The sequence below is a fragment of the Schistocerca gregaria genome, chromosome 5 (genome assembly GCF_023897955.1).
Source record: "Schistocerca gregaria isolate iqSchGreg1 chromosome 5, iqSchGreg1.2, whole genome shotgun sequence".
Taxonomy (NCBI): Eukaryota; Metazoa; Arthropoda; class Insecta; order Orthoptera; family Acrididae; genus Schistocerca; species Schistocerca gregaria.
The window spans coordinates 543,695,156-543,721,417 of NC_064924.1; the positions used below are offsets into that span (position 1 = coordinate 543,695,156).

The following is a 26,262-nucleotide window of genomic DNA, read 5'->3' on the forward strand; positions in this document are numbered from 1 at the left end:
TGTTTTCCTGCTATGGGCATTTGCATCACAGATGAGTGGTTTTGGAATTCCAGCTCACCCTGCATTTCCCTGCTTATGGAGCTCCCTTTGTGTTGTTTTGGTGCTGACATGGTTTGCAAGTGTGACATTCAGTTTTACAGTGATTTTTGTAGCTGTTGTTCTCTTATTTTTCATCACAATCCTCTTCAATGATTGTCCATCACAGCCACTCAATACACACTTTCATTCATGTCGTGACTTAATGGATGATGTTTTTCCCACTTTCTCTGAATGCGATATAAATCTTCGGTATGATGCCTCTTGAAACACTGAGCAGTTTCGCTACCGGGTCATGAAAGCATCCATAATGCAGTCACAATTACACAGAACACTGTTCTTACCATGACTGACACTTGCAACAAATTGAGAACATTATAAAAGTGTCATGTGTGATCAGATACAATGGCACAACCTGCAGGCTTGACTACCATCTGCATTTGTGTTCAAGTATGCATTTCTCACTGTGCTTCCATATTTTTGTCCACTTCCTGTATCTTCCTCTGCAAATCCACAGTGGGGTGGACCTTGGACTAACTGAGAAAGCCAAACAGAAAAGCTAGGAATCATTCAGGAAAATAATACAGCTTAGCATGTTAATACTTCCAGAGCACACCGCAGTCCTTGTCAACAAATTGCGAACACATAGGGGACGGTCAAGGTGGTGTGCCTTAACATGTCTCAGAGGATTGAGAAGTGGCAGTTATCAGCAATGCAAAAACAAAGCATCAGTGCAGTATTTATGACAACAGTACAAAGTTTGAAATGATACTGGATTAGATCAGATTTAATTAAAAGATGTGAATGACTATTGTGAATTCCTTTTGCAGGCAGTAGAATATGTAATGGGTAAAAATTTTTATGGTTAAAATATTGTCACATATCACCATATTCATCATTCTGATTGATGTAGGTGACTAGGTATATCTGACATTTTGTGATCTAATAAGAATTATGAATGTAATCTCCCTACACTTTCACCTCCAAAACCTTAGTGCATTCAAAGTAATGTTTAACATAACATGGTTGGAAGTACAATAGATCAATAGATGTCAGGTTACCTGTTCCTTGATGTCCTGAAGCTGCTGTTGAAGTTTCTGTATGTCTGAGTTGGACGTATCACGGATACCATTGTTCATGAGTGCTCCTGTCAGCGAAACTGGTTCTATAACTGTAGCTGAAACATTACATACATAATTTTATGTATTTTTATAAACTGTAAAACTAGGATGTGTGTGAGATACATATTTACAAAGACAAAATATTTTAGATGATATGATACCTAAAGTGGCATTTTGAGTCTCCTCACATTCAGGTTGCACATCAGATATGGTTCCTGAAACATATGAAGAAAACAAGCACTCTTTTACTAAAATTTAAAGTGATAGCTTCATTTCTGTTTTAAGCAGTTAGTTAATGAATGAGAAACACTAAGTTGTAACAAGAGGAAAGATATTCATTGTATGTTGTCAGTTTTTGTTGTCTATTTAAATATCTACTAGGTGAAGCACACAAATTATAGTAACACCTTGCCATGAATGTCTTGCACGTACAAACTAGACAGTTTTTTTTTTCTTTTTGCGGTAAGCTTCCTAAAGTTTTGTCCATGTTGACACCACAGTTTCATCTAGATGTTTCTATTCCTAGGGCCTGCAAATTATTGTTTTTTTTTGGTAAGAAAATGCGTTTTCAAACTAAATATTATGATGTGACAATCAAAGCTCTTATTATACTATGGGACAGTTTTTGTAGCTTAGGTCACACCTTCATTTCTGAGAGCAAAAAAATAAATCTGTGTGAATAAATCTTTAATGAAGAAAAACTGAGAGGTCTTTAACAACTTATTGGAAGGTCAGTAAGCACTCTGTCATAACATACCTTTGAGAAAACAGGTAGGCGTGAGATTGATCTGTTTGCTTGTCAAAATCAGTACTACTATTGCACTCTTTAGTCCATTATTAACTATAGCTTGAGTCACTGACTGGTTTCAGAAATAGCTTGAGGCAGGTGCTATAATGATTATGATGATGATGATATTTGGGTTGGGCACTCAACTGTGCAGTCATCAATGCCCGTACAAAGTCTCAATTTTGACACAGTCCAATGTTCACACAATCCAATCTAGCCACTGTCACAAATGATGATGATGATGATGAAATGATGAGGACAACAAAAACACCCAGTCCCTGCACAGAGAAAATCCACAACCGGGCCGGGAATCTAACCCAGGACCCCTTGATCCAGAGGCAACAATGCTAGCCACTAGACCATGAGCTGCGAACAAGAGACAGGTGCTATCAAATCAGCAAGGATTTGAGTGTTTTGTTACACACACAAACAGGACTTTTTTAACGTATTGTTGAATTCTGGAATCCAGAAGTGGTGTCTGCAGTGCTTACTTGATAAATCCAGTACATCTGTAACTGCTTGTTTAATTTAATTCTGATGGCTTCCCTGTTGCAGTCAGAAAAAATATTTCATAATTATTGCATATTTTTTGTTAAATTATGTGATTAGATATACAGGTAGAATATATATACAAGGAAATTATGAAACATGATACCCTTTTTTGTTTTAAAAATTTGCATGTATAATACAAACTTCGTGATCTTTCACAACATTGTACCAAAAAAAAAAAAAAAAAAAAAAAAAAAAAAAAAAAAAGAATTACATTTCATTAAATAAGTATTTTGTTTATGCACTTACAGTGGGGAAATAAGAACGAAAGAAATAAGTGGGGATAAAAAATTAATTTGTCATGGTTTTTTAAATAGTGTTCCAGTTGAGTAACAGTACGGAGGAATTTTAAGGATATAGAAATCGTATGTCGATCATGTCAGCTCATGAACTGAAGCCGCAATCTTATGCTTCAATACTCTTTTCAAGAGTTATTTTTGCACATACATCATGAAACATGGATTTCAGCAGATGCAACTACCTTTACCTACTCCTCTACACACTCCAAAAAAACATTTGACAAGGTAGCAGATAGTAGTTAAACTGAAAGAATTCATACTAGTGGCCAAAACTGTGTGTAACATGCCAATAAATTAGATGATTAGAAACTCAGTTACACATGATATGAGGGCTATCCACAAAGTACATTACGTTTTGGAATTAAAAATAAATAAAGTATTGGAATTTTTTTTATTATATACAGATGAAAGCCACACTTAAATACTACTTTTCTACATAGTTGCCATTTAAATTAAGGCACTTATCGTAGCGATGGATGAGCTTGGAAATTCCTTTGTCGTAAAATTCGGCCGTCTGCGCCTTCAACCACTTGGTTACCTCTTCTTAAAGCTGTGCGTCGTCATCAAAACGCTGCATAGCCAACCACTTCTTTATTGCTGGGAATAAGTGGAAGTCGCTCGGTGCCAGGTCGGGACTGTAAGGCGGATGAGGAAACAACTCCCACTTAAAAGATTCGAGAACTTCACGAGTGGCATTTGCCGTGTGGGCCCGTGTGTTGCCGCGAATCAACAAGATCTTTGAGCCCAACTTTCCCCTACACTTGTTTTGTATTGCTTTTCTGAGGTTGTGCAGAGTTTGGCAATAGCTTTGAGAGTTTATTGCAGTGCCTCTTTCCAGGAAATCCACAAAAATCACACCTTTTCTGTCCCAAAAGAGGTAACCACGAGGCTGAAGGCACAGGCGGCCAAATTTTATGACGAAGGAATTTCCAAGCTCGTCCATCGCTACGATAAGTGCCTTAATTTAAATGGCAACTATGTAGAAAAGTAGTATTTAAGTATGGCTTTCATCTGCATATAATAAAAAAAATTTCCAATACATTATTTATTTTTAATTCCAAAACGTAATGTACTTTGTGGATAGCCCTCATATTTGCATAATCGTAAATTCAATGTATCACTTCTGTTTTCATGGATGTATATGCATTACACAAAGCATCATCTGTTAGCTGAAATTGGCAGAGATCAGAAAGAGTCAATAGTGGCCAGAGTCATTTGACTTCTTTTGATTCAGCTATCTTGCTAAGAGTCTTTTGAGTCTGCATATAATATTACACCCATTGTTTCTCAAAAACCTTTTTTTTTTTACTTTGAAAACTCATACCTGCAAGTAAACAATGCCTTGAAAATGAAAAGATGTCCTTACTTATTACTGTTGTCATAAAATTAGGGCTTCCACATAAATAATTGTAGAAGCAGAAGCTTATATAAAACTGCTCCAACTCATTGAACATAAATGCAAAAAATGTGTAAACAAATCATAAGAGAAGAAAAGAATGCTACAGTGTATAGCTGAATTAATATCACTGCAATGCTTCTTACCAATACCTCCACAGCATATGACAAAAGGCACAATGTGATCTATCTGTGCTCGACATTGAACACATTTCTTCATAAGTGCTGCACAACCTTCACAAGCACACATGTGGCAACAAGGTTTGAAGAGCACGGATGCCTTCTTGTCTGAACAAACTACACACTCTTCAATCTAGAACAAAACCAATAAGAAACCATACTCATATAATGAAAGAGAAGCAAGTAAGACACTTAATTCAATTATTTGTCAAATCTAATATTTATTTATTACATTATTATTTGTGTGTGTGTGTGTGTGTGTGTGTGTGTGTGTGTGTGTGTGTGTAGAATATTGTTCTTTACTGTACCTACTCCTACAGAGGAATGGGAAGTTTATTTTAAAAAATTACTGGAGTGCTAAAATAATAATACAGCGGGCTTGGATGGCATGTCAAAAAACTGGTAAAACACTGTGCTAGATATCTTGCAAAGCCTCTCTTGATAACTTTAGACATGAAGAAAGGATTATTTCTAAAATGTTTAAACAAGAGCAAGGGAGTGCCAACATTTAAAAGAGATTCAGGAAACTATAGACCCATAACTGTTCTGTACAAAATAGTGATTAAAGATAGATTTGTAAACTTCATAGAGGAACAAAATATCTTAAATGAAGCACAACATTGGTTCAGAAATGAAAGATCCATAAAGACTTCAGTGTGAGGCCCTGGATGACCAAAGGAAAGTGTCTGCTATACAGTCAGACCTTTCTGAAGCTTCTGATTCTGTCTGTCAAAGAATTCTTCCAGAGAAACTCCACTGCTATGGTGTAACAGGAATAGCTGCATATTTTACAAAAAACTTTATTGAAAACAGGCAACTGTGTCGAAATAAAACATACATACAGAGAAAAAGTCTACTACGAATTTCTGTATGGTATGGAGTACAGTAACTTTGAGTTCAGTATTAAGACCTCTGCTCTTTATCTTGCATATAATTGGCACGTGCACTGCAGTATATAAAAAAGTGATTAAGTATAGTGATGATACAACTTAACTAGTATGTGGCGACTCAATAAATGTTGTAGAAGGGAGAGCCAATGAGAACATGCAAATGGCAGAGAGATATTTTAAAGAAAATAATCAAACAGAACTGATGCCTCAGGGGATTTTATCCTGAGCATAGGGGATGCAGACATAGTAGAAGTGGACTATACTAGGTTTGTGGAAAAAGAGTGACAAAATTTATGACATGGAGAAACCTATATGATGGACACAGAAACCATGGGCTTGTCTTCCCATGCATATTGTGTGCTGTATACCAGAAGGGTGAGGAGCAGCAGATTTACGCATTCAGATAATTATAAAACTTTAAGAGAAAGCCATCTCATGCATATGGAAACTAACACCATGCGAATATCGCAAAAATAAATTTAAAATATTAACTGTACCAAGTTTATACTTGTATCAGACAAGACTTCTTTTAATACTAAAATGTACAGCACTTTTTACATAAGAACTAGAGAAAATTACAATAATTAGTTTGTTACTTGTTCCCTAGATTAAATTACCAATTGCTGTGTCACAGTGATTAGCACACTGAACTTGCAGTCTGGAGGATAATGGTTCAAATCCACATCTGGGCATCGAGATTTAGGTCTTCTGTGATCTCCCTAAATCGCTCCACACAAATGACAGGATGTTTTCTCTGCAAGAGGAAGGCTGATTTCCTTGCACATCCTTGAACTATTACGATCTAGTGCTCCATCTCTAACACCTTGATATCAGTAAGACGTCAATCCCTAATCTATCTATCTACCTATCTATCTTCCTTCCTTCCTTAAGTCGTTCATTCATTCATTTGTAGATCAAATTCATGATAAATGTTATGATGTGGAACATGTCAATAATGTTGGCATCCTAGAAATGAAGTGACATTATTTCATCACTGCTACTTAGCGTAAAGGGCATAAAGGAATTTTCAAGAGAAAACTGAAGTAACATCTCATCTCAGGATGTTGGTATAAGATGAAGCAATACTTGCAGACAGATTCATAGAACAAAAAGTAAATTTAAAATTCTCCATGTATAAATCAACTTCCTGACGAGGGAAAAAGATGAAGACTAAGTGAAATGCTGAAAGTAAAGAAGAAAAGAACAAATAGACTAAGTGGAAAATTGGTTCATGATTCTGTGTATCAGTGCAAATATGATGTAAACAACAGTTTTTCAGCTTGTATAGATGTCTTAATATTTTCTGAATTATGGCATACACATATTATTTAAAAAATACTATTTCAGTTTATATAAATATCTTAGTATTGTTCTGCAGCATGGCATACATATAGTGGGTGATTCAAAATTGGTATTACAAGCTTCTAAGGTTCGTAGAGGAGAATTAGTACATGAAGTTTTGATAACACACCTATGTCCAGGAATGTACCATTTGGATGTAAAATCAGTTTGAGGATCAGATCACTTTCAAATCTCCCACTTCATGGTATGCAGCCATCAAAGACAATGGCCTGTGATCTGTGTGATGTACGAGGACATGGCAGGATGACATTTCGAGTACTCGTCCTTGGGTTCTCTTCTACATGACAAAGGATTCCTCCTCACAGTCATGTGTGCCGTGACTGTGGACCACTACAGTGCCACTGTTGTAGTCGGACGAACGTGTTCTGTAATGTCATAATTACAACGAGGACTGAAGATGGCTTCCTCTTCTCAGCTCTTTTGCATACAGTGAAGTGGGAAATTTACACTCTAAAGGTATATTTCCAGACATGAGATCCTCATCAAAATGTCTACTTAGTCCCCTCTGCAGCCCCTAGAAGCCTGTAAGAGGAATTTTGAATCACCCTGTACTACTTTGTCTGCTTTCCTTATACCTACAAAATTATTGTGTAAATTAATGCAGGCTACTAATATTCATCTTTATTATTACTACTAAAAAATTTTATTCTCTTAGTGTTTTTTGCTGAACCTACAGTATCTAGGTGATATTGATCATCTGTTACTTAATTTTTTCTGTATCAATGATGAATTTGTGAAAAATTTTGTGTATTCTGTATAAAACTTGCAAAATGACATGCCTGATCTGATTGTGAAATATGATCCATGTATAAAACTAAATTAAACACCAGAGCATTAAAGATGGTGGAGCTAAAGAATTATGAACCAACTGTTCAATATCCATTCTAAATATAAGGGACGCATGTTAACTGATAACAACAATAACAAAAATCAGATTAGTCTTTCTGTCAACAAATTGTCACATCATATATATAATTTTAGTCAGACAAGTTAAACAGATGCGAGTTTGCTTCGCTATATCATTATTGTCAGTGCTTTAATTACCAATGCACAATGCATTTCAAGCACTGTGGATCTTTCTTCAGGTGTTAGTTTCAATACAAAGATACTTCTTGATCATTTTGGTGCCTATTATAAAAGTTGGTTACATTAACACTAACAGCCTAAATTTACATTAGCTATCCAAAACCAAACAACTGGATCTTTTATCACAATATGACTCCAGTTCATAATTAAAAATCTGCAACAGGCCATAAAGTTTTTAAGACTACCCTCCAACCCTAAATTTACTCCTCAAGTGCACACCTATCAGTAGGAAGAGATGAATACGTTTGAAGAGTGAGAAATACCAATTAGTTTGGACATGTGAAATAAATGGTGATGAGTAGTACCCTCTCAACATCAAGTACTGTAGGGGATATTTGTACATTGTTTTGCCTGATATCATTAAGTGTGGCCTGAGAGCTCACTACGGTGGGTCAGTCATGCTGAAAGGTACTATATTATGGTTGGCATCCAAGAATGTGTTTCCTTGAATCATACAATCCCACTCCTCATAGGATATGATGCCAGGGTGATAATGTGTGAATGCATAATAAGAAACAAGCAAATCCCAATAAGGAGTGAAATCAAGTCAGTGGGCCACCAAATTTGATATGACATACAGCCATTTGTCTGGTTTCTCTGCTTGCATATCAGTCTGATAACTGAGTACAAATTAACAACAAATTACTGTTCCTATGAGAACTGCCTGGGTATATGCAAAATAAAGAACAAGTAATTGTCAGAAGCTACAGAGATGAATGCCACCTTCCATAGTACACGGAATTTCAGTGCAACTCATCCGATTTCATAAGACTATATCTTCTACACAAGTGAAGACGAACCCGTATATTGAAATTAAAAGTTTACCTCGGCACCAGTTGTAACTTTCTGATTCACATGATTGTCGGTATGGGTACCCAGATGCAGCTAGCTTGCTCACTTTCTCTGTGTCACTGATTTATGCTGAGAGTATGGAACTGCTCTTTTCTGCAGCTCAAAGCATTTGATGGACATGCCAAGATATTGGTTGTTTACATAATGGGAAATCCACAGGTCCTTCTCCATATGCTTGCTCAAGATGTAGAGTGCTTTCAATTGAGTTTTGCACATGGTCCACAAAAATCTATTTATTGTGACAGCTGAGAGATAGCCATTGTTCACATGTCTGTCTGGCATGTTTTGCAGTGACTTTTGTGTTTCAAACCATATAGTATTTAATTACTAAAATGCCCTTCATGATGCTGATAAACAATGATTTGCAGAGTTATGTGAATTGCACCTTTCCTTTAGAAATGATTTAGGGTCAATTCTTTTTTGTGGAAAATACAACAGCCTGCATATGTTGGAAATCTTGCTTTTCCACAATTGTGAGAACAAACCAAAAATGTCATTTTTCAACAGAATGAAGTGCTAATGTATTCGCACCTGCATGCAAGAGCATTTTTTGACAATGAATTGCCTCTGCGATGGAGCAGCAGAGTTGTTTTTGTGTATGTTTGTGAAAGCCTTCACTTCCCACAACTATGGGTGAAATGGGATGCCACATAGTGACAGCAGTGACTGCAGTATGTCCATGATTTTGACTATTGTCTGAACATGTTGTGGCTTCGATTGAAGGCACAACTGATTATTTGTGAAAGCTAAATGAAAACTTTGATTCTTAATGTAACTGGACAAAGTAGCCCAAAGTCACATAAGCATGCTTGTAAAACACAGACCCTTGTAAAACGGTCTTTTTGAAAATTAAAACCTAATAGTCCTGTGTTTAAGTAAGATTTATCCTCTGTTTCTACCTTCATTCACATATCTCTTGTAATATCAAATGCTTATTTTTGAAACACTATATATAATTTCCAGCAGTATACTGATCAAATGTCGTGGGTGATGTTGTACACCATTGACATGGGTTATTACTGCAGCCCTAAATGCCAAATACATTCAACTGGAACCACTACATCAGGAAACATTCAGTGGCTCGGTCACATATAATATTGTTTTACTACTCTGTAGCTTTCCATGTTCTACAAAACACATATGGTGAACATACTAAATTCATTTCATCCGATTCCTTTGCAGATTTGGAGTTTTTATTGAGACAGGAAATTGATCATCCTTTTTTATTTAACACCCAAACCTCCAGATGTCCTACACTCAGATTGGTGCCCAATGTTGTATGTTGATAGAGTATCAACCAAAACACCAATTTAGTTCATGCTGTGTGTTGTAATCCAGGGAAACATGTGTAAATGGTAGCTAAAAGTAACCCCACATAGGAGAGTTGGTAAAGTGTGAGGTTGGCGTACCACAGGTCCTGCATTCAGATACCATTTATGAAAATCTTTTTTTAACTGTTTACGTGTGAAACTGTTATACTCCCATATAACTGTTATACGTATAACAGTTTCTGACACGTAAAAGGACTTTTTGGAGTTTTTACCAATGTTTGGCTTTCACTTTGTTTGTTGAAAGTAGCACACCTATAGAGTATTTGTATAGATAAGTGTGGTGTTCTGCTGGACATGTGCCACAGAACACCACACTTATCTATGAAAATGTACTCTATATGGATCCTTCCCACCAACACCAGCTTTTCTGAATTGCGCAGGTGGGAACTTTCCCTGCAATACATCCTATGTTCCCATAACTCTTCTGGCCTCAACCTTCGTTAGTCACTGTCATCACTCGTCACTTCACTGCCACACCCAGTCTTTTAATTTCTTTTTATTTCTCTCCTTTCCGCAACTTACCCCCCCCTCCCCCCTTCCCCACATTCTCTCCTGCCCTCTATCTAACTGCAGCACTTCACTGTTCGCCACCCCCACCATACTTTCCCTCCCCCTCCCGCCCCACCCTCCTCCTTACCCCCCACCCAGTCATCACTCCCATCATGCACTGGTGCTGCTGCTCACAGGGTGGTTTCAGTTGTCTGAGACTGCAGACGTGTGTGTGAGTTGCGTTTGTGTGTGTGTGTGTGTGTGTGTGTGTGTGTGTGTGTGTGTGTGTGTGTGTGTGTGTCTATTGTTGACAAAGGCCTTAATGGCCGAAAGCTATAATTGTATGAATCTTTTAGTTGTGCCTATCGCAAGTCAGCATTTCTACTATATGGTGAGTAGCAACTTTCCTTCTCTAATATTGTTACTCTGTAGGTTTGTTGCTTTCAACTAACAATGCGAAAGCAGACTGTCAAAAGAACATTGCTACTAACTCCAAAAAGTCCTTTTACGTGGCAGGAAAAATGTTCTCTCATATAACAGTTTCACGCATAAACAGTTTTAAAAAATTGACTGCAGTTGGGTTTGAAAGTAGTACCTTTGATACGACAAACTCACGCTTTCCCTACTCACCGAGGCTGGATCTTCGAAACAATTGCTCACAGACATGCTTTTCCTGTGCTCTGTAGGTCTGGTGTTATTTTTAAATACAGTTTACGCAAGTTTTACTGGACAACAGCACACAGCATGAACTAAATTGATGTTTTGGTTGATACTCTATCAACATACAACATTTGGTATCAATTTGAGTGTCTGACATCTGGAGGTTTGGGTGCAAGATAAAACCATATGTTAATTGTTAATATGGAATTACATAGTGGCCAGCATATATTCCTTTCTCATGGCCTGATGAGGCTGGATCTAAAATTTTATTGGTTATTTATTTGTTACTAAGCTACAAGGCACTATAGTGAGAAAATTTACAGTAGTAGTAGTAGTAGTAGTAGTAGTAGTACAATGAAAGCTCAAAAATCGTTTTATTCTGTATATGCTAACAGTACCTTAATGCGGGCAATGACAGGTTCCCGACACACGAGGCATTTTTTGACTCTTGGGGAGCAAACTGAGCAACATGCAACATGACCACATGGCTTAAAGAGTGTATCTCTCTTCAGATCAGAACAGACCAAGCATTCATCTAGTGTTACGCAGTCATCACCGTTGCTTCCATCAGAAGGGCGTGGTTCAATCTGGTCCCTGAAGGAAAAAAAATTAATTAATGCTATATATGACAAACAGAATGAACTATGACAAAATTATTTATTGCTTTGTAAAGGAAAAGTATTATCATCATTACTATGTATACTAACCTAGCAATCTGGTTTCTATATCATATACATAGTTCTGGCAGGGAGTCATAAATACGTGTAAGATGAGAGAATGTTACAGTTTCCTAGAATGCTTCCACAGCATATAACTTGTTGATGATGGAAAAATTTGTGCTCCAAGTTAAGTTTAAGGCTTAAAAAATGACATACTTACTACAAGCTATAAGTCAAATGATGTAATGAAACATTATATTATTTTCAAAATATCTTCATTTTCTAACAGAACCAAGTGCACTATTTCTATCATATACTGCATGGCAGAGGGTACTTCTTACCTACATTCTCAATCTGGTGTAATACTCCATTCACTTAAGAACTGAAGGAAAAATTATTGTCTATATATCTCAATGTGTCCCCTAAACCCTTTTCTCTTTTTTGTGATCCCTTTACTGGATTTATGATGGTGGCAGTAAAACTGTTGTAGTGTGTCCCCAAAAACAATTTCTCTAAATATGCAACTTTTGTGTGAACATAATGTTTCTTTCCGAGATTCCTACATAAAAGAGAGCTACCATTCAGCACACCAAGTAGAAATTCTGTCGATTTATTTACATTATTCCAGTGACTATGCTTCACTGTAGACATCATCATCATCATCATGGAACTATCTGAAAGTGCTGCTGGCTTATCTTATTAACTGTTTGTGATACTGAGGACCTTAATGGTTCTATTATACTTCCTACTGGCACACCTTGTTTTACTTTCGTTTCTGTTAAACATTAATTATCCAGCATAAAAATATACTGGACTAAGAGTTAAAAATTCTATGAAGCAATCACATATTTGAGGAGGCTTTGGAATGATGGTGTCTTTATTATCAGTCAACAATGATGAATGGATTTCTGAAATCTAAGATGAAATAAGCTAAATGTCCATTTGTATCAACCACTTACAAGACAACATGCACATACAAAATGAGGCATTGTTATAAACCCAGGCTGATTATTTGAGAAATGGTTCCTCTCTGCAAATGAACAAATTGTTGTGTTGAAGATACTCATTATCTTGCAATTGACTGATGCTAGGATAATTGATGTGTAATTCTGTGCTTCTATTATTTTGACTTTCTTATAGAGAAGCATGACCTACACCAGACATTTCCTGTAAAGTGTGAAAATTTAATGAATAATTTCAACAATATCATGCTTTGCCATTACCTTGGTTCCATTAAAATTGAACAGCTTCTAGAAATTATTCTGGGTACTATGAATTTAATGAGGCTGTACCTCATGATAAGAGAAATCTGTTATGGGCGGGGGATTAAAGTAGCAAAAGGTCAGTGATCCATACAGGATTCTAACAGGCAAAAATCACTGAGCAAAATATCTTTCTTCGGAGTTAATGCTCTGTCAGATACACCTTGTCTCCTATAAAATTTATACTGTTTATGAGAAAGCTAGAAGTAATAATACTATAAAGGAAAGGTAATTTTCAAAAATGGTGATGGACATGACCATCAAATCCGTGAAGCTGAAGTTGATAAAACTGCATAGAGTTGCTATATTTATCTTATAACATAACATACATGCTTGCATGTTACTTATACTTACGTATCCTTATCCTTATGACACTTGGCAAGAGCTTTACAAAGATTTGGGTCTGGACAGAGATCCAGTGGGGTCTGTCCTTTCTTATTCTTGATTGTCAAATCAGCTCCATTGCCAGCAAGGAAGCATGCTATTGACGCAGATGATTTTTTGTCAGCTCCTTGACTGCCAAGCCCCATCAACAACTGCAAATGTCAGAACTTAATAACTATATATATTAGACAGAGATGAGTACACAAAATACCACATAAATAATATTGCTTTCCTGTCAATGGTCCTAACACAGATGTCATAGCAAAATTTGCATTGGGTGGAGGAGAAACCAGACATGAAAACTGTAAAACAGAAAAGGCTTCCTTTCATGGCTCTTAACACCACTGTGGGCCCCCACAGAGTTTGGAGGAATGCAAACTGCTGTAGACCCTGCCACTATTAGTCCTGATGTAGACATTAAGGTAAATGCAGAAGTTACTGGTGCATAAACCACATACTGTACATTGTCTTCCTACAAGGGTAATGTTCTCCAATAGGGGAGGTAATGTATCATGCAGAAATTGGCAATAAACAGCACCTGTCAGTTTGTTTGGTAAAGTTTATGGTCAAATGAGTCTGTCAGTCACTTTGTGCCCACACATTGATACTAAAACATGTTGAGATTCAAATTCTACTGCCATGTAATATTTTTGGTGTCCATACATGTTGCTATGTGTACACCTTTTCAAATCTGCTGTTCTTGGCTCTATGCTATAGGTCAGGTCATGTGCATGCACCAAATCCACTCGTCAGCTCTGACTGTGACATTCTGTGTGACATCATGAATTTACAATGCGAAGGATGTAATTTGTGGTCATCTTAGTAACTGGTGTAAACTATGCTATTTATCGCAGATATTTCATAATTTAGGAGAGCGTGCTTACACAGAAACATGAGAGCACAGTTTAAACTGTTGCCAGAGAAATGAGTAGCGATCATATTTACAATCTCGTTTCTCACAAATATGTTGGTTGTTTTTTGAATATTGCACATTTTTCAAGGTGGAGGTTAGGCAGGAGCCTAAAGGCTTAGCTCAAACTGGTCTGAGTGAAATGAGTAGTGATCATATTTACAAACTTGGTTCTTACAAATATTTGGCTGTTCTTTTAGAACATGACATCATGGAGGACAGCATATTTGAAATGGATTGTTTTTTGCGGGGTATTGTTGTTGTTAGCGATGGCAGGCTTTTGTGCTGGATGATTGTGTTTATGATTTGGTTTGTAGTAATGGTTTAGTTTAATGGGATTGAGTTACTGATTATTTATTTGATTTTGGTTTTCAAACTGTTAGTTTCCAGTTTCAGTTTGTCGGTTTTTTAGATTAAATGTTGTGTGTTTGTCAGCTGTTTGTTTGGAGTTTGGCCTTGGCGTTGTATTTGAATATTTTATTGTTTGCAATATGGTTTGTGTGTATGGGGGGGGCAGTATATTTTGTAGTCATCCTTGGTTAATTTGGAGTTGTGAGTGTTTGTTAAGTACATTTTTATTATCTTTTTTATTCATTGTGAGACTGTAGCTTTTTAATGGAATATAAATTTCTTTGAAATGATGATTTTCAAACTAGTGTTTGATTAATTTTATTTGTGTTTGGTGGTGGTGCTGGAGGGGGGAGGATGGGGGGGGGAGGTTGGTATCAATGTCTTCATTTCAGCTTGTTGTCTGTTATTAAATGTTATCTGTAGTTGCATTAGTACCTAATTCTGTATTTTCAAACCACACCCCAACAGGTTATTGGCCCAAGTCACGCAGCAGCAAAAGCAACATTTCTTCATCATTCGAAAACTTAAATTTGTAAGCTGAAAAGTGTGGAAATGATCATATAAACTTTAGTGTCCAATTCTACCTGTCAGACTGTTAATATGATGAGTATGGTGCATGTGATTGTTGGACACAGAGTTCATCCAGATTCCTCGTCACACAATAATTATGACACATAGAAGCTATGAGTGAAAGCATTATACATCAAAACAACACATAGGGATACATATCTGGAGACATATTGACTGCAGTGACAGGTGAAGGTGAAATGCTTGCAGCTGCTGAAGCTGCATACAAAGAATGGCTAGCAGCTGACAGGAAAGCGAAACACAGATTTGGCTATATCCATTACTCTCATTGAGCTGAAGTAAGTAAAGAACTGCACTACATCATATCAGGTATGGATTGAACTAGACTTAATCTATGCATCCAGAGGACTTGCTCGCAAAGCAACACTACTCAAATGCCTCATTCTTCACAAAATGCAACCTAGTGGTAATGTGACACATCCCTTACTGAATTCTTCAACCAATGGATGTCAATATAAACAGTGATCTGTTGTCAATAATGCTGCTCTACACTCTTCCAGATAGCTATGACAATTTTAGATGTGCTATTGAATCTCATGAAATATGAACAGCCTATTCACACAAAAATACACAAGTGAATTAAGGAGGTTGTCCTCTTTGAAAATTTCGAACAATCAATTTATTTAAGCAAAGGAAAATCAATGGAATGATAACAATATTATGAAAAGGATAGATTGCTACTCACAATATAGTGGAGATACTGAGTTGTTGACAGGCACAACAAAAGAACTGCTAAACAAGTAAACTCTCGGTCAAAAGGCCTCCTCCTGAATTAGACAATACACACACACATTCACTGAAACACAATTTACATGCACAAGGCCACTGTCTCTGGCTGTCGAGTCCATATCCTGGAATCCAGAGGCAGTGATCTTGTGTGTACGAGTTTAGTTTGCATGAATATGTGTGTGTGTGTTGTCTAAGTCAGAAGAAGGCCTTTTTGTTGCTGAAACCTTACTTTTTTAGTAATCTTTTAATTATGCCTGTCAATGATGCAATTTATTTATTTATTTTGGACAGACAAAAAAATCCACTCACCAAGGGGCGGCAGGGGGATACACACACAAAAGAATTTAACTTTTACAAGCTTTCAGAGCTAGTGGCTCCTTTTTCTGGCTAAAGAGTTGAAGGGGAAGCAAGAGGGGTGAAGGAAAAGGATTGGAGAGGTTTAGGGAAAGGGGTACAGTTGTGATGGGATGAGAAGGAAAGACTGATTGTCAGTGACTGCACTGGATGAGATTTGAAAACCTGAGAGCTTAAAGGTGGAAGACAAGGTAATATGCAAGACAGAGATTACTACTAAAACATCGTGCACAAGTTAATAAGAGTGAAAAACTAAGTGCATTGCATGTAACAGAGGTGGGAGAGGGGACAGTGAAAAATAGATAACCTACAAAATGAAAGATGTAGGAAACTAAAACGTAGTGAAGAAAGAAATATTTCCATCTCTATTACAGACAATGCACTCAGTTTTTCACTCTTATTAATTCGTGCACAATGTTTTAGTAGTAATCTCTTTCTAGCCTATTACCCTGCCTTCCACCTTTAAGCCCTCAATTTTCAAATCTAGTCCAGTGCAGTCCTCAACAATCAGTCTTTCCTTCTCATCCCATCCAGTAAATTCTCCCGTGGTCTTGGGGTATCGTCTTTAACTCATAATCAATCAAAATGTCTTTGGTCCCGGGTTCGAATCCCACCATCCAGTATTAGAATCAGAATTTAAAAGAGCTTTGGAGGACTTAAGATCAAATAAGGCAGAAGGTATAGATAACACTCCATCAGAATTTCTAAAATCATTGGGGGAAATGGCAAAAAAACGACTATTCATTTGGTGTGTAGAATGTATGAGTCTGGTGACATACCATCTGACTTTCGGAAAAGCACCATCCACACAATTCCGAAGATGGCAAGAGCTGTCAAGTGCAAGAATTATTGCACAATCAGCATAACAGCTCATGCATCCAAGTTGCTTGCAAGAATAATATACAGAAGAATGGAAAAGAAAATTGAGGACGTGCTAGATGATGATCAGTTTGGCTTTAGGAAAGGTAAACGCACAAGAGAGGCAATTCTGACATTGCGGTTAATAATGGAAGCAAGACTAAAGAAAAATCAAGACACGTTCATAGGCTTTGTCAACCTGGAAAAAGCGTTTGACAGTGTACAATGATGCAAGATGTTCAAAATTCTGAAAAACATAGGGATAAGATACAGGGAGAGATGGATCATATACAATATGAAGAGAATCAAAGCATTTTAGTTATGGTGCAACAGACAAATGTTGAAAAATTGGAGGAACAATAAGGTAAGGAATGAGGAGGCTCTGAGCAGAATCAAAGAGGAGAGGAATATGTGGAAATAACTGATAAGTAGAAGGGACAGGATGCTAGGACATCTATTACGACATGAGGGAATGACTTCCATGGTATTTGAGGGAGCTGTAGATGGCAAAAATTGTAGAGGAAGACAGAGATTGGAATACATCCAGCAAATAATTGACGACGTAGGTTGCAAGTGCTACTCTGAGATGAAGAGATAAGTGCAGGAGAGGAATTCGTGGCAGGCCACATGAAACCAGTCAGAAGTCTGATGGGGAAAAAAAGGAGTCTCCTCTGACCTGGGGTTCTGGATGACGTTTCTAAACTATAACCCTTTCAATAAACCTCTCCAGTCCTTTTCCTTGTCTTGCGGGATTAGCCAAGCGATCTAAGGCACTGCAGTCATGGACTGTGTGGCTGGTCCCAGCGGAGTTTTGAGTCCTCCCTCAGGCATGGGTATGTGTGTTTGTCCTTAGGATAATTTAGGTTAAGTAATGTGTAACCTTAGGGACTGATGACCTGAGCAGTTAAGTCCCATAAGATTTCACACACATTTGAACATCCTTTTCCTTCATCCCTCCTGCCCTCCCTTCAACTCTTCTCCCAAAAGAAGGAGCCACTGGCTCCAGAGTCCTGTAAAAGTTAAATCCTTTTGTGTGTGTGTCTCCCTGCTGCCGCTTGGTGAGTAGATTTTTTTATCTATCCATTTACATTATATTATCAATATTTGATTATTTTTGTTGTTATATTCATTTATTTTGATTAAAATGTTCTCTAGGATGTCTACTTTTTTGTGGTCTTCCTCTCACGTTTGCCAGGAACCCCATTATAGAGTAACATGGTGAACTGTGAAAAAGTGTCTCCGCAAGCGTATCACAGCAGGAAGAAAATACACTCCTGGAAATGGAAAAAAGAACACATTGACACCGGTGTGTCAGACCCACCATACTTGCTCCAGACACTGCGAGAGGGCTGTACAAGCAATGATCACACGCACGGCACAACGGACACACCAGGAACTGCGGTGTTGGTCGTCGAATGGCGCTAGCTGTGCAGCATTTGTGCACCGCCGCCGTCAGTGTCAGCCAGTTTGCCGTGGCATACGGAGCTCCATCGCAGTCTTTAACACTGGTAGCATGCCGCGACAGTGTGGACGTGAACCGTATGTGCAGTTGACGGACTTTGAGCGAGGGCGTATAGTGGGCATGCGGGAGGCCGGGTGGACGTACTGCCGAATTGCTCAACACGTGGGGCGTGAGGTCTCCACAGTACATCGATGTTGTCGCCAGTGGTCGGTGGAAGGTGCACGTGCCCGTCGACCTGGGACCGGACCGCAGCGACGCACAGATGCACGCCAAGACCGTAGGATCCTACGCAGTGCCGTAGGGGACCGCACCGCCACTTCCCAGCAAATTAGGGACACTGTTGCTCCTGGGGTATCGGCGAGGACCATTCGCAACCATCTCCATGAAGCTGGGCTACGGTCCCGCACACCGTTAGGCCGTCTTCCACTCACGCCCCAACATCGTGCAGCCCGCCTCCAGTGGTGTCGCGACAGGCGTGAATGGAGGGACGAATGGAGACGTGTCGTCTTCAGCGATGAGAGTCGCTTCTGCCTTGGTGCCAATGATGGTCGTATGCGTGTCTGGCGCCGTGCAGGTGAGCGCCACAATCAGGACTGCATACGACCGAGGCACACGGGGCCAACACCCGGCATCATGGTGTGGGGAGCGATCTCCTACACTGGCCGTACACCTCTGGTGATCGTCGAGGGGACACTGAATAGTGCACGGTACATCCAAACTGTCATCGAACCCAACGTTCTACCATTCCTAGACCGGCAAGAGAACATGCTGTTCCAACAGGACAATGCACGTCCGCATGTATCCCGTGCCACCCAACGTGCTCTAGAAGGTGTAAGTCAACTACGCTGGCCAGCAAGAACTCCGGATCTGTCCCCCATTGAGCATGTTTGGGACTGGATGAAGCGTCGTCTCACGCGGTCTGCACGTCCAGCACGAACGCTGGTCCAACTGAGGCGCCAGGTGGAAATGGCATGGCAAGCCGTTCCACAGGACTACATCCAGCATCTCTACGTTCGTCTCCATGGGAGAATAGCAGCCTGCATTGCTGCGAAAGGTGGATATACACTGTACTAGTGCCGACATTGTGCATGCTCTGTTGCCTGTGTCTATGTGCCTGTGGTTCTGTCAGTGTGATCATGTGATGTATCTGACCCCAGGAATGTGTCAATAAAGTTTCCTCTTCCTGGGACAATGAATTCACGGTGTTCTTATTTCAATTTCCAGGAGTGTAGTTGACATTTCAGCCAATGTGGCAGCAAGTAATTTCAACAACAGCCTAACAGGCATTACGGGAATGGCGAACATGCTCAAACTTGAGATTGGACCAAGCTGTTACAGCTTCTGCCCAAAAGCTGATGAAAAGCATATCAAATGAGCAGAGGAGCAGAGCAGAAGATAACAGAAAGCTGCCAGAGTGACAGAACCACCATGGCCATGAAGGAGATGGAGGAGGACCCCTTTTTGGATATGGAAGGATTGCTGTATGGCCCAAGGATCACTGATTAGAGGTACTTTTAACTACAAAAAATGTAACCCAAACCTTTAAATGCATTTTCCTGGCACTACCTGCTAAAACTGGATTATCAACGAATAGAAGATACAATGGCAGAATGTACTGATGTTGGCTCTTCCTGCTCAAAAGTACAAGAAATGTTTTGAAGGACTTGAACTTCAATTCTAGAGAGACAAACTTAAGATTCAGTTCTTAATTTAGAACTGTCTGTGAAAATTGAGGTGGTGTGTTGAGATACACTGAATAGTGCACGGTACATCCAAACTGTCATCGAACCCAACGTTCTACCATTCCTAGACCGGCAAGGGAACTTGCTGTTCCAACAGGACAATGCACGTCCGCATGTATCCCGTGCCACCCAACGTGCTCTAGAAGGTGTAAGTCAACTACCCTGGCCAGCAAGATCTCCGGATCTGTCCCCCATTGAGCATGTTTGGGACTGTATGAAGCGTCGTCTCACGCGGTCTGCACGTCCAGCACGAACGCTGGTCCAACTGAGGCGCCAGGTGGAAATGGCATGGCAAGCCGTTCCACAGGACTACATCCAGCATCTCTACGATCGTCTCCATGGGAGACGATGTGTCAGTAGATAGCACTATGCATCATACGTTTTTATGTCTTTCTTAGTTCTGTATTATTCTCCGTACTGTTAGATACAAACACAGTTGTTCCTTAATTACGTGTGCCTTCATTTTCAAATCACATCCCAACAAAACAAAATGATATTTTGCTTTGATGATTGCTTTAGAATCTGCATTTACCCATCCATGGTTGTGTGTTAATATCACTCTCTTGCTGCATTTTTGCTTACGAAGTATTTATTCCTGGACGTATGTTTACCAGGGGCTTTTTTCTTTCAAGTTTTGAGCAATACAATCTCCTGTATGAGTAAGGGACACGTTTCTTTAAAATTCTGTTCACATTGCTGAAAATGCTACTTTACCTGCGTACCATATATTTGAACAAATTTCCTTTGTTAAATGCATATATTATGAGATCTTAAAGTTGAAATACATTTTATTGGCAGAACAAGACAGTTTATGTATGTCGGTTCACACATCAGTATGGAACAATAGATACTTACCAAAGAGTTATCATTTATTTATTCTCTACTGATAGCTGACTTTGGAAATACAGGTAATAAATAATCATTTCTTACTTTTCCAACATCTTGAACATCCTGCAACTGTCGCAGTTGTGACAGTGTGTGGTGTCGCAGAGCTTCATGTAAAGGTGTGTCCCCATCTTTATCTGGTATATTTAGGTTTGAGCCTTCACGCACCAACAGCTAAAAAATAAAACATGTTATATGCAATTTGAAATGTTTTTGTGTAAACTGCAACACTCTCTCTCTCTCTCTCTCTCTCTCTCTCTCTCTCTCTCAAAATTGCTGTCCCATTGTGAGTTGAATGCACTATGGAGGGCTCTTACAGCCAATCTCAGCTTTCCAGACCTTGGAGCCAACTGCTTCTCAATAAAGTGACTCCTCATGATGATGTATGTGCCCTGTTCCAGTCCTCCCACCAAGAAAAAATCCTTAGCAATACTGGGAATCGGACTGAGATCCTTCATATGGCAGTCAGAGATGCTGACCACTTAGCTACAGAGCAAATGCTTAATGGATACATGTCTCAAGTTTTACAGCATGGGAGTAATTGTAAGGTTTTGATATTTAGCTGTGGCTACGTGGAAACATCATGCAAGCCTACAGTTATAAAAACAATTACTTGATATAACTGGGCAGGCAGCACCATTCTTCAAAGTACAACTATTTTTACTAACTATATTATGGTCATTATAGCCTTTTGAAGTACAAATCGGTCATAGTAAATTGTAAATATATTCCACATAAGTGGTTTCCAGCCACTAAACTCCATAAATTTATACACTGATTTGTTTCTCATTTCTGAAAACCCAGTCCTGAATACATTCATGGACCACAGAATATGAAGGAATGAATATAATCTACCTTTTGATAATTTAACTCATGTGAAAACTAACATTAAGGAACCAGTTAAAAATACAATTGATAAGCTATATTGTTTAAAAATATTTCATCAAAATACAAAAAGTCTTTTGAATAAAAAACAAGAGCTGCTGCTTTCTCTGTAAGAAACAGCTGACACAGACGTAATTATACCTCATGTGCTCTGCTTAAATGAACATCACTTGGAAGCTACAGAAATTAATCAGCTACATCTAAATAGTTATAAAATTGGTTCTTCCTACTGTTGGAGCAACCTAAGACAAGGCAGAGTGGCAATTTACACACAAAATACTATTAGGTCACAAGTTATAGATGTATCTAAATACTGTATTGGACAGCACTTTGAATGTTGAGCAGTCAAATTTAGAGCTGGAAACACAGTTCCTGATCATAGTAACAGTTTACAGGACACCTATGGGAAACCCAGTTCTAAGAAAAGAATGGAAAGCAGAAAGGTGGAAGGAGTATATAGAGGATCTATACAAGGGTGATGTACTTGAGGACAATATTACAGAAATGGAAGAGGATGTAGATGAAGATGAAATGGGACATATGATACTGCGTGAAGAGTTTGACAGAGCACTGAAAGACCTAAGCCGAAACAAGGCCCCTGGAGTAGACAACATTCCATTAGAATTAATGAAGGCCCTGGGACAGCCAGTCCTGACGAAACTCTACCATATGGTGAGCAAGATGTATGAGACCGGCGAAATACCCTCAGACTTCAAGAAGAATATAATAATTCTAATCCCAAAGAAAGCAGGTGTTGACAGATGTGAAAATTACCGAATTATCAGTTTAATAAGTCACAGCTGCAAAATACTAACACGAAATGTTTACAGACGAATGGAAAAACTAGTAGAAGCCGACCTTGGGGAAGATCAGTTTGGATTCCATAGAAATATTGGAACACGTGAGGCAATACTGACCCTACGACTTATCTCAGAAGCTAGATTAAGGAAAGGCAAACCTACGTTCCTAGCATTTGTAGACTTAGAGAAAGCTTTTGACAATGTTGACTGTAATTCTCTCTTTCAAATTCTGAAGGTGGCAGGGCTAAAATACAGGGAGTGAAAAGCTATTTACAATTTGTACAGAAACCAGATGGCAGTTATAAGAGTTGAGGGACATGAAAGGGAAGCAGTGGTCGGGAAGGGAGTGAGACAGGGTTGTAGCCTCTCCCCGACATTGTTCAATGTATATTGAGCAAGCAGTAAAGGAAACAAAAGGAAAATTTGGAGTAGGTATTAAAATCCACGGAGAAGAAATAAAAACTTTAAGGTTCGCCGATGACATTGTAATTCTGTCAGACAGCAATGGACTTGGAAGAGCAGTTGAACGGAACGGATAGTGTCTTGAAAGGAAGATATAAGATGAACATCAACAAAAGCAAAAAAAGAATAATGGAATGTAGTCGAAAGATTCAGAAGGATGTACGTTGCAGTAGGTACTGGGAGATGAAGAAGCTTGCACAGGATAGAGTAGCATGGAGAGCTGCATCAAACCAGTCTCAGGACTGAAGACCACAACAACAACAATGGGAAACATTCAAAAATTTCTCTCTCAGCTAGAAACAGTTCTTACTAAACTTTATAGAAACAATAGTAATGCCATTGTATGTGGTGACTTTAACATAAACTTACTCACAGAAAATAAAAATCAGAAACTTTTATAATCACTACTGTTAACCTTCAATCTGCTCCCCATGATCTCATTCCCAACAAGAGTATATGGGCACAGCAAGACCCTGAGTGACAATCTGTTCCTATATCCCACAAATTACAATGAAGTGGTGACAATGGCAGTAACAAATGGTCTGTCTGAGTCAAATGACAACCCAGAAACTTGCCAGCAGAAAAACAGGACATGGCCATTGTAATCAAGTTAAACATGTTAGAACAATAAACGCTGAACCTACTTGCTTATTCAGAAATAGTTTATGCCATGAACAGTTAACAGTCTCACACAGAAGCTATTGAACTACTTAACCACATACAAACAACATCTAAAGTAGCACTTTATTTCAGAAGTACAACTCCTAAAGAAGTTGAAAAAACCAGAAAATTACTCAAAAACTGATTTCTGTGGATATGATGGCATATTAAGTAGGATTTTAAAATCATGTGCAGACTTAATCATTTATATATTGTGCTATTTGTGCAACCAATCTATGGAAACTGGTGTGTTCCCAGATAGGTTAAAACATGCAGTAACGATGGCAATCCACAGAACTGGAGCAAGGGATGAAATATCCAACTATCGGCCCATCTCTCTGCTGCCAGAGTTCTCAAAGTTATTTGAGAGAATAGCATATGATAGGATTTATAGACACGCTACACAAAATGGCTTACTGGCTCCTACACATTTCGGCTTTCATAAGGGCTCCTCCACAGACAGAGCTATATTTAACCTAACAGATGAAATTCATAACACACTCTTAAAAAAGCTTCCACATTATGGCATTAAAGACAAATCTTTGACTTGGATAGAATCATACTTACAGAACAGGAAGCAAAGGGTTGTCTTAAGGAGGACAGATACAGCATTAAAATCAGACTGAGGAAATAAAGTATGGAGTCCCTCAGGGCTCAATTCTTGGGACACTAATTTTCCTGATCTACATTAATGATCTACCAATCACATTAATAACAGAGCAAAAACAGTAATGTTTGCCTACAATACAACTATCCTTGTAAAAGGACCTAACTCCACAATGCAGGATACAGCCATGATAGTCTCTACTCAAGTACACAAATGATTCACTGCAAATAGCCTAACCTTAAATCTTTCAAAAACCAATATGATACAGTTTTTGAAAAAAAGTTCCTGTTAACAATGACAAAATTAATGAAACCATACATACAAAATTCCTAGGTATCCAGATAGACAGTCACCTAAGATGGAAAGAACAAGTTGATCAGCTGGTCAAGAAACTTAGCTCATCGTGCTTTGCATTAAGAGCTCTCCATCAGTTAGTGGACAGAGAAATAATGCTGTTGTCATATTTTGCATATTTCCATCCTGTTCTCTCCTATGGCATAATCTTCTGGGGAAATGCTGCAGGTGTTGGAAAACTCTTCAGAATACAAAAACAAGCAGTGAGACTAATGTGTAGGGTCCCTAATTGGGCATCTTACAGAGGTCTCTTCAAATCTGTAAGGATACTATCCATCACAGGTCATTATATATACTCACTGATGTTATTTGCAGCCAACAACAGGTAATTGTTTCAGGAAAATTGTGACACCCACAACCACAACACAAGACAAGTGAAAAATTTTCACCGAGGCTCTGCAACTGTCACTAAAGTTACATAAGGGAATTACTGAGTCAGGTACAAAGGTCTTCAATAAGCTCAGTGTCAATATAAAAAAGGAAATAAATAATGTACAGGTTTTCAAAAGTGAACTAAAATTATTCCTCATTGAACAAACTTTCTATAAAATGAATGAATACTTAGAGTTATACGGTATATGAGTGGGGGATACTACCTAAGAAAAGCACTCCCTTAAAGATGAAGTTTGATGCTGTTACTTGTAGTTTAACTGAAATTGTGGTGATAAAATGTAAATTTATCTTTGTCATTACGAGAAAATGTGAACTCCCATGTATCCCATACTCTTGAGCATTCACTTAACCTCTTCTTAAGGAATGCAGTTAAAATTTGTATTCCATCCAAACCATGACCATGAAGCAAATTTACCTCCTTATACATGTAGTAGCATAAAAATATGCACTATCGCTTATTCTACTATTGTAAACAGTCACTTAAACTGTTTTTGGCATAATGCAGGCTTTAATACGGCATACAAGTAATTGTTCTTGGTAAATAAACAAATGTCTGTGCAATGTGATGTATAAATATTTATGTACTACTGTATTGTATCAATTGACTTGTCCTACATTGCTTGTCCACTGGTTGTATAATATGTAATCAACAGGACCAAATAAATGAAACTGACGACATCCATAAAATATATATTGTTCCATGGATGAATAAATAAATAAATGTGCGCTTCTCAGGAAGATGAGAACAAAGTTGGTTATATCCATAATTCAGCATAAGATTTATGGCCACTAAGGTACAAGTCATAAAAGAAAACAGTAATAATAACAATAATAATAAAAATAAAAATAAATTCATAAAAACTGTGTATGAAAGGAATTT

At 38.3% G+C, this 26,262-nt stretch overlaps 1 protein-coding gene across 1 annotated transcript in view; it reads right to left on the bottom strand.

The window, feature by feature from the left end:
• Positions 1-26,262, bottom strand: part of LOC126272070 (E3 ubiquitin-protein ligase MIB1) — a 1,610,869-nt gene that overhangs the window by 11,461 nt on the left and 1,573,146 nt on the right. The window contains exons 13-18 of the mRNA XM_049974615.1: positions 21,267-21,395; positions 13,313-13,494; positions 11,436-11,631; positions 4,335-4,500; positions 1,319-1,372; positions 1,098-1,213 (exon numbers count right to left, since the gene is read on the bottom strand). Of these exons, the coding sequence (XP_049830572.1) occupies positions 1,098-1,213; positions 1,319-1,372; positions 4,335-4,500; positions 11,436-11,631; positions 13,313-13,494; positions 21,267-21,395 (843 nt within the window). The remainder of the gene's footprint in view (positions 1-1,097; positions 1,214-1,318; positions 1,373-4,334; positions 4,501-11,435; positions 11,632-13,312; positions 13,495-21,266; positions 21,396-26,262) is intronic.